Here is a 10,614-nt window from a genome sequence, read left to right as displayed (position 1 = left end):
TTTCTTTCCAAAGAACAAAAGATCGTTTTTCGTGATCGTTTTCCTGGTGGTTTGCCCAATTATGTCATCTTATTATGAAGCCCAATCATAAAGCCCAAAAGATTTGCACATCAAGACTTCAATGTCTTTTTTCGCACCGAGTGTGTCCATTTACTAAGCCCATTCCAAAAAGCCCATAATCAATCTTCAGAGCCTATAAGGTCTTTGTAATGACCTTTTCACATCAACTTTGGCTCGTAATGCCTGTTGGAAAAAGCGTTTGATTTTCTCCTCGAGGACCGTATAGTCTCTTCAATGACCTTTTGGCCCTTTTTCTTAGCCCGTTTGAAAAAGCCCATAAGTTCCTCAATGTCCATAAAGGTCTTGACAATGACGCGTCGGCTGCCCGGGCCATGGCGTCGCGTCGTCTTGAAGGGACTTTGAGGAGTTCGGGGGAGCGCCAGTCACTGCATGGCTTCCCAAGCCATTCTTCGAAGGGACCTTCTTCGGTGGCGTCTTATCCCCAGGAGGTCCCACAGCTTTCTTCTAGGACCAAAACTAAAAATCTTCTTCGCCCAACTTCCTTACTCTTCCGCGGGACTTTGAGTCTTTGTCCGCAAGAGTTCGGGGGAGCGCCAGTGACTGCATGGCTTCCCAGCCATTCTTCGAAGGGAAGTTCTTCGGTGGCGTCTTATCCCCATGAGGGGCAGCTTTATTCTAAGACCAAAACTAAAAAATCTTCTTCGCCCAACTTCCTTACTTTTCCGCGGGGCAAGACCACTCCTGGGCCCAAGCTTCCTCACGACACAGATTGATAGTGTAACAAAGAATGACACTAGAATAGTAGTAGTAGTAGTAGTATAAGTATCATTATATATGTATGAATTATCATTATTATTATTATTGTTACAAAGGCGGAGCATGCCGACAGCAGACCTTTTAATCCATATCTAGGTCGGATGCGGAAAAAAAATCATATTAATAATAAAACAATAAATAAAAACTATAATAATGTAAATAACAAATAGAATACATAAATATATGCATAGGTGTAGTTAAATGATAAACAAACAGGTAAATAGTAAATAATAATAAATTGACATATAACTAATAATAAATGAAAATCAGAGACAAATGATAACAAAACAAAAACAAATAATATAAGATAAATTATAATCATTACAGCATCTTACTTAGGTATTTATCTAAATGATTCTTAAAGCTTCGAACTGAACTACATTACACTACCTATGCAGGAAGTTTATTCCATTCATTTACTACACGGTTGGCAAAGTTGTTTCTACCTACTTCCAAATTGAATCTATTTCCGGACAGTTTGAGACCATTGTTTCTTGTCTGATTCTCAATGTGAAAATTTGGTCACTTTTGATGTTGTCAATTCCCTTTAAAATCTTAAAGACCTGTATCAAGTCACCTCTGAGTCTATGCTTTTTTAGGGAAAACAGATTCATATGTTTTAGTCGATTTTCGTACGATTTATTTTTGATATTTGGAATCAATTTTGTGGCTCGCCCTTGTACTTTTTTCTAATCTGTCAATGTCTTTAATAAGATTCGGTGACCATACGGAAACAGCATATTCCAAATGTGGACGAACTAACGATTTATATAGCTTGTTAATGAGTGATGGACTTTTGAAATCAAAAGATCGCGCAATCAGTCCTAGAATCTTATTTGCTTTCTCAGAGGCTGAAATACACTGCTTCGATAATTTGAGGTCGTTACTGATAATTACGCCGAGATCTTTTTCACTATCCACTTTTGTTAACGAATTTCCAAATAACTTGTAATCGTACTTACTGTTATTTTTACCTATGCGCATTACCTTGCATTTACTCGTGTTAAATTTCATTAGCCACTTTTCAGACCATTGCTGTAATTGATCTAAATCTTCTTGAATATCTAATTGGTTAAAGTGATCATTTGCCATCGTCAACATATCTATACCAAATGACTTTGTTAGGAATAATTTTAGGCAAAATATCTCTTTCAAAAAATTCCATATACAAGTTGCTTAGAACAGGAGATAAAGGATTCCCCATTCCCATTCCAAACTTTTGCATATAAAATTTACCGTTAAAATCAAATTTTGAACCTAATTAATGCACATAATAACTTAATGAGACAGATTATTGTGTGGACCGGTAGAGGCATGTCATATTTCTTTAATTCATCGTGTAAATATATTGATAAATCTAAAATGGGAACTCGAGTAAATAAACTATCAACATCATAGCCATCTCTGGTCAAAATCCCTCCTTTGATTCTAATCTTGTTAGCTATGATGCTGCTAGTTTATTCACTCGAGTTCCCGTTTTAGATTTATTGATATATTTAGAAGACCCGGAAATGTTATGATTTCCATGTACTCGAATGGTGTAGTCAATTTACAGATTAACAGTTCTGTGCCCCACCAATGTATATTTTCCTCCCTCCGCAAATTTTCCTACTCTCATAAATGCTCTAAGTTTCCCTCACCGAGAGCGAAAGTGGAAGGGAGGGGGAGGAGGTTCAAATGTGTTTCACGGCTGACCTGCTTACCGTCACGTCGACACGCAATCCAACCAACCTCTCCTCTCACCCTCCCGCCCTCCCCAAATGTCGCCAGGTCTGCTGAAGAAAAAAAAAATAATGATAATAATATAAGAATGACACCCTCCAACATTCATCTGTCAGCATCAAATCTGAAAAATATAATTTATTAGATAGACATACGTAAGCAAACGAGGAGAATACAACATGTACTAATTTCATACATATTATGGTGGCAGGTTCAGTTATCAAACTAATTCATGGTTAAAAGTCTTTTAGTGATAATAGAAATTAACAGAAGAAATATAGGTGGTGTGTTCTCTTATAATATTCAAAGAAAATTTGTTACTTTCAAAAACAACAATTTTCGTGCGGCCTATGGCATAATCAGTCAGTGGCATAATCAGTCAGAGTCGTACGTGCTGCTCCTTTTTGTCATCATCTCTCCCTACTTTAACCGGTCTGTTCCCTCTCCCTTCCTCTTTATATAAGTCTCTTTTGGCAGATATAGGTGACGGTTGCAAAGTATACAAACACATTTATTGACCAATATTTGTCTAAAAAAAATAATCATTAAAGAATGAACAATGGAATTTTTAAATTATTTCTCGTCGAAACTCGGGTTTGTTTAAAGGAAATTGTATAATAAAAAAGTAATCAGCTTTCTAATATAACAAGAGAAGTGTGATAAGAAGATTATGTAACAATTAGAACATCCATTGGAGACCTACAGCCAGTATACATGTCCTATATGCATTTATATGACACCGGGCGGCTTGATTCAAATCTGAGAGATCGGGTTGCTATAATGTCGACATTCGCAAGAAATATGTATTGCTCCATGAGACGATGAATGGATAGCGATGGTCAAGATGGAAGGGAAATATAAAAAGTGTAAATTGCATTCTACGAATGATCAAGTGGAGGAAGATTAAGAAAATGGCAAAAGTCAATGGAAGACTGAGGAGAAGTGTTGACAAGAAGTTGTGGAATTAGACGAAACATTTGGGTAATGAGGGAGTGGGAAGAGAGGACGTGGCGAAAGTAAACGAAGTAACATGGGAAATTTGATGAGATATGGGAAGTTGAGTCGAAGCGGAATTGATGATCTATAAGACGACTGGTGAATTAGAAGAGGAGATATGTAGGGAAAAGGAAACAACGGAAATTATCAGAATATCTATTAAACACTGAAAGAATAGATCATGTCCTTAGGTTAAGCCAACGATTCATTTATATTTTCCATGTGACAACTGAGCAAATAAAATAACCTAATAAATTATAAGTTGCAGTAAAATTATAGTTCCATGCAATAAAGATTTCAATGTATATGTGTAGTGGAAAGACATAATATAATCTTTAAGATATCAAGAATATAGAAATATTTAATACTTTAAAAAATGTCAGTTTTCCAAATTAACATTGACTGTGTAACGAATAAATTACATGAACTGAATAATGAAATATAAGGAAGCTTTGCTCATTCTAATTTTTTAATTTGAGAAAAACAAAAATAGAAAAATGTATAAATAAAAGAATGAAATATTAGCAACCTATGCATGTTTAAAAAAAAATTCAATAAAAAAGATACAAAAAGTTTCCGAAATTTGCGCCAACGTCATCTTGTTGGGGGTGGACCCACCCAAGATCTAAGAATATAAGGTCTAACCACTTCCGACCGAATTTCGAGGGAGTTGGCGCAGCGGGCCCGTGAACGTCACCTGGCTGTTCAAAGTGGGGTTAGCGGGTCCTATAGCTGTCAGTTGAAGCTGGTCCGTCGTTCGAAAATGACGTCGCCTTCGCTCGCACTGCTCCACGCAATTAGTTATATTCTGACAAATATTATATAAAATATATATATAAATACATATAAAATATTATAGTTCCTGTCTATATATATATATAATATATATATATATATATAAAATATTATAGTTCCAGTCTTCCTTGGCGTTTCAGTTTACTTCAGTGTATCACAAAGAGAAAATGGACTCAGCCAACTGACGTCAGAAGCTGCGCAGAAGAATGTAAACGGTCTGACCTGTATATTTAGACCTTGGACCCACCCACACCCACCCACCCACTCGTCGGTCCCCGCGGGCTACCTACCTACCAGCAGTACAATACCTCTTGTGCGACGTCACGTCACCATCCAGGGCTTCGTCGTCAAGGAGACGTTTGACGCCATCATGGTAATCCAGGCCATTGTCAAGGTAGGTCCAGCCAAGAAGCATTTTATCGATTTTTTTTTTTTTTTTTTATACTTATTATTGTCATTGTTGACGTATTATTATTATCATCATCATCATCATCATCATCATTGTCTCCGTCATCATTTATCATTATTATCGTCATCGTCGTCGTCATCTCCGTCATCATTTATTATCATTATCATCATTATTATTATCAATCATCATTGTTCTTGTCATTACTATTTTTATTAATTCAACTAATTATTATTATTGTTATTACTATTATAACACTGGCCTGCGTTTAATTTTTTTTTTCAAAAGTCGAAGGTTTTTCAAGTGATTTATAGTTTTTTTTTTTTTTTTTTTGGTGCGCTGAATCTAAAAATCCCATCCGTTTCCTTGGATCGGGTCTAGTTTTTGAGATATGAGAAGTGCGACTTTTGGACCTTGTATAGTACTAAGTATAAGGAAAACGAGGCTGCAGGTATAGCCTATTCTTTTTTTTTTTTTTTTTTTGCATAAAAATTATACTGTAGCACCCCGAAACTGATACTGAAACCTGATGATGTTTTTGTTTACTTTCAGGAAACTGAAACCGAAACTGAAACTGCATTGACAACACTGAAACTGAGAATGGTTTAGAAAAGTGTGATCTCCAATCAATGTGACTGATTTTATAAGAATCTGTGCTTTTTACAAGAATTTGTGCTTCTTGTGTTTCTATTTTGGACACGTATCTTAGATTGACAGAAAATGGAACGCAAATGCACAAATCATCCTGATAGGTTCTGCTACATATGTGGTAATGTGATTCTTCCTCGTCGACTAGCAAATATAACTGATTTTGTGAAGAAGGCATATCATGCTTACTTTGGAGTTAAGCTTGGGGACCAGGACAAGCCATTTGCACCCCATGTTAGCTGCAAAACTTGTGTCGAGAACTTGCATGATTGGAGAAATACAAAAAGGAAGAGTATGCCATTCGCTGTTCCAATGGTTTGGAGAGAGGGTAAAGATCATGTGTCAGACTGCTATTTCTGCATGACTAATCTTAAAGGAGTCAACCGTAAGAACAAGCATTGTATTCAGTATCCCAATGTTCCGTCTGCCATACGACCAGTCCCTCATGGTCCAGGCCTGCCCGTTCCCGAGCCAGATGTTGCAATGGAATCTAGCTCTGAATCGGAATCTGATAACGCACTAGACAGGGCAGAGGGTGGAGAATACATGCCAGAAGAGAATGACCGGCCAGTGCCTCTAACACAAGCAGATCTCAATGACCTGACACGGGATCTAAACCTATCAAAGGAATCAGCACAGCTTCTGGGTTCTCGTCTTCGTGAGAAAAATTTGCTAGCACCTGAGACAACATTCTTTTGGTTGCGAGAGAGCGTGAAAGAGAATTTAGACAGTTCTTCACAACCCAGAAGGACTCGTCATTAGTTTACTGCAACAACATTGCTGGTCTGATTCAATCAATGGGGCTGGACTATGTTGCTACTGAATGGAGACTGTTCATCGACTCTTCCAGCAGAAGTCTCGAGGCAGTCCTCCTTCACAACGGAAATAAATACTCTTCAATTCCAATCGGTCATTCGGTGCAAATGAAAGAAACTCATGACAACATGGATCAGCTACTGTCTGCTCTGAACTACTTTGACCATGGTTGGTTGATCTGTGGAGATCTTAAGGTAGTTGGATTGGTTTTGGAACTACAGGGTGGGTACACAAAGTATCCATGATTTTTGTGTTTGTGGGATAGTCGGGCTGATGATCAACATTTTGTCAGACAAGAATGGCCACCACGACAACGTTTGGAACCTGGTTCACACAATGTTCAGGCTCGTTCTCTTGTTGAACCAAACAAGGTCTTACTCCCACCTTTACATATCAAACTGGGACTGATGAAGAACTTTGTGAAGGCAATAGACAAGGACGGCATGGGATTTACTTTTCTTCAGCAGAAGTTTCCTCGGATCAGTCTGGAAAAGCTTAAGGCTGGCATCTTTGATGGGCCTCAGATAAGGGAACTTATGAAGGACTCAATGTTTGACGATGCACTGAATGCAGCTGTGCTGTCCGTTTGGTGGTCGCTTAAGTCAGTGATAAGAAACTTTCTAGGAAATAACCGAAGTGCAGAATACGAGAAAGAAGTCGATGAGATCTTGAACAGCTATCAAAAATTAGGGGCTCGCATGTCAGTCAAAATGCACTTTCTACGGTCCCACTTAGACTATTTCCCTCAGAACTGTGGTGACTTCAGTGAGGAACAGGGAGAACATTTCCACCAGGATATTCGTGTCATGGAAGAACGCTACCAAGGCCGGTGGGATGTGAACTTTCTTGCGGACTACTGTTGGTGTTTGAAACGAGATGTGGTGGCTGCCCAACACAGGAGAAAGTCACTGAAAAGGCCCTTCATCCATGATTAGATTTTCTCTAATATATCCTCTTTATCTTCTGAACTATGCAAGAAAAAAATATTTCTTTTGTCAAGATTTTTTTTCCAAAATTGAAGGGAATAAATAGCACTAAATGGCGTTTTTAATTATTTTTACCGCCTCATATCTCAAAAACGTGACCTGATTGAACAAAATGAGTGTGATTTTGAGATTCTGCATAGCAAATTACCCTAGAATCAGTTATCAGATGCTTTACCTTTGAAACTTCGCAGGCCAGTGAATTATTAATCTTATCAAAGGTTTTTATCATAAAAAATAATAATCTTCACTTTCAGGTCAGATTAAAGTTTGGTATGTAATAATTCTGTATTTTGGCTATATTTCACTAAAAGGCCTGTCCTGTGCTCAGATCATCGAAAAAGACACGTTTGAAAAAAAAATTATTTACAAGAAAAAGTGAAAAACAAGGCCATTTTTGTAATATGGCATACAAAAGCAATCAAAAACACCTACTGATTTTTTTTTTAAATGTGAACTTAATGTGTATCATAATGGGTTAAGAATATTACATACATATACCAAAGGCTTTTTTCCCCCTTACAAGGGAGGTAGCCAAAAAGAAAAAGGCATAAAAACCATTCCCACCCACTCCATCCCTAATACACTCCACTCCCTCTTATCTTGGCACCTCCTGGATGACAGGTCATCCCTGCATCTTGTCCACTGAGCGAACTTTCACAGATTGGTTGCAAAATAGGACGAGGGAGTCAGATGAGAGGTACAAAGAAAAGAAAAGAGAAGAATATTAATTAACAATAAAATAATCTAATATATATATATATATATATATATATATATATATATATATATATATATATATATATATATATATATATATTGGATATTTCAAATATCATTTTACTTAAGAATATTAATTACCAATGAAATGATATAAAAACATTATTGGACATTTCAAATATTATTTTACTTAAGAATAAAATAATATAAAACTTTATTTCAAATATTATTTCAGTTAAGAATATTAACAATAAAATAATACAAGAGAATTATTTCGGATACTTCAAATATAATTTTACTTAGGAATATTAATTTATAATAAAATAATCTAAAAAAAATTATTTTCGACATTTCAAATATTATTTTACTTAAGAAAATTAACAATAAAATAATCAAATATATATACTATATATATATATATATATACATACATATATATATATATATATGTATATACAAACACACACACACACATATATATATATTGGATATTTCAAATATTATTCTACTGAAGAATATTAACAATTAAAATAATCTAAAAAAAATATATAATAATTATAATTTGGACATTTCAAATATTATTTTACTTAAGATAGTATGCAACCCTTTAAAATCATGGATTTCTGAATGTATCCCTTGCAGCACTGAAATGTTTACCCACCCATCCACCGCTGGCTGGCCTACATACAGTCAGAATACGAGCTCCTTAAGATGGAACCCACATTCTGGAGACGGGTTAGTATGGAGACTACCCTCTCCGACGCCCATCCTACTGAGTCGTCAACTGTCCGTCACTGGTGCGGCAAGACCAAGAATCGGCAGAAAGGAAGCGAGAATCTAGACAAAGAGTACCAAGACGAGCGAGCCAAATGTAAGCTTCCGTACAGACTCGAATGAACCCGCAACTGACGTTTCCTCACCTGAGTCAACGGGACGTGAGCTCTTGCCCAGTTTCTCTGAGATGAGTGGGCTGGTGCATGCACTTGTACGTGGTTATTATGGAGCACGTCTTGATCGAGTCCATCTTGCTCTGAGGGGGCCGTACCACCGCAGACCCGTTCTCGCTTCCGCTTCCGGGCGACATAAGAGGCACTGGGGAAATGACTGCTGATGAGAATACAAACAATAACCCCAAGAATCGTGACACGCTTTCCGTTATATCCTGATGTTTGTCCGGTATTAGAAATGACAGTAAACCCCCGATATAATGGACAGTATGGGGACAGGGGGCCTGTCGTTGTCATATCCAAAGATCTGTTATGACCAAGGATCCCTCGCTATAGTGGATGAAAATCCGTTATAGCGACGGTTTGTCCCGTCACATTTCTTGTCCATTATATCCGATATGTTGAGATCTGTTATATTGAGGGTGTACTGTACTGTTGTCATTCCATATTCAACTATTTTAATTTCCTCTTTTAAGTTAGAGTGCAGTGTCATGAAAAATGCGCTCCTGTTGTTCTTACAGAACATCTCGTCTAGACTTTTTTTCTCGCCATGGATCACATATTCAAAATCTCTAGAATTAAGAGAATCCCCAATACTTAGATGAAAATAAACAATTAAATAACAAAAATAATAAAACAATTGAATGACAGAAATTTCCGCAGACCAGCGGGAACCTCTACTTCTTCATTTTCGTTCCGAGCACTGGAAGTTTCCAATTTTTCCAAATACAGATTTCCTGGATACATATTTTAGTACACATTGAATGTCCAAGTAAGCAAGTTTTTCTAAATACCCTGTATACACAAAAGGACAAAATGTGCATCCCTGTGTTCTTAGCCTTCAAATACAGTCCTCTTATTCCCTTAAAAAAAACTACCTCCCTGAAAACAACATTATCCCATTATATTTATATATAAGTACTATATTTAGCAAATGTAGCATGTGACATTTTACCACTACTGAAAACAAAAGCCACCAATTTTATTCTCTTTATCAATCAATTTCTTTATTCCCTTTCAAAAACCCTACCTCCCTGACAACATTATCCCATTACATTTATATATATGTACTATATTTCGGTCTCACTGCCAAACAAACCGAACAAAACCGAGAAAAGCCAAACAAAACCACAAAACCCAAACAAAGACGGGTTTTGCTCAAATGCACACTTCTATATATATATATATGGTTGCATTATTTGAACTATTTTCTTTAAAATGTGTGATTTCCATGTAATATGATCAAAGAGAACTTATGCTTTTATCCTCTGCAATTTTACCGACCCCAGCTACGACTCGTCCAGCCCGCCGTCTATGATCACTGGTGGTATGGATCAAACTACATGCTTTTAAGCTTCTTATTGTTGTGTTATTAGTGTAATAGACTGCATATAGTTAAATTATTTAAACTCTTTTCTTTAAAATGTGTGATTTTCATGTAATTTGACCAAAGAGAAGTTATGTTTTAGCCTCTGCAGTATGACCGACCACAGCTACATATACCGTAACAAATTAGCATATGGTTGCATTATTTGAACTATTTTCTTTAAAACATGTGATTTTCATGTAATTTGATCAAAGTGAAGTAACGTTTTTATCCTCTGCAAAATTACCGACCCCAGCTACGATTCGTGGTTACAAATTTACCGCTAGCCTGCCATCTATGTTCTGCGAATGCAGATCATCACTGAGCGTCAGGGTTGCCAGATTGGCGTTTTTAATGCCAAATTTTGTATTTTTGGAA

At 36.6% G+C, this 10,614-nt stretch overlaps 1 protein-coding gene across 1 annotated transcript; it reads left to right on the top strand.

Annotated features, from left to right (window-relative positions):
* The first annotated feature begins 2,151 nt into the window (after positions 1–2,151).
* Positions 2,152–8,685, top strand: LOC143022650 (uncharacterized). Its single transcript, XM_076180973.1, has 4 exons — positions 2,152–2,176; positions 2,923–2,991; positions 4,491–4,744; positions 8,566–8,685. Exons 1-4 carry the CDS (start codon positions 2,152–2,154, stop codon positions 8,569–8,571), a joined length of 354 nt encoding a protein of 117 aa, XP_076037088.1. The 3' UTR covers positions 8,572–8,685.
* The last annotated feature ends 1,929 nt before the right edge of the window (positions 8,686–10,614 follow it).

Source organism: Oratosquilla oratoria, unplaced genomic scaffold (genome assembly GCF_046742065.1).
Source record: "Oratosquilla oratoria isolate Oo_2021 unplaced genomic scaffold, ASM4674206v1 SCAFFOLD132, whole genome shotgun sequence".
Lineage (NCBI taxonomy): Eukaryota > Metazoa > Arthropoda > Malacostraca > Stomatopoda > Squillidae > Oratosquilla > Oratosquilla oratoria.
Note: the sequence above shows the minus strand (reverse complement) of the source record. Positions and strands in the feature narration are given on the sequence as shown.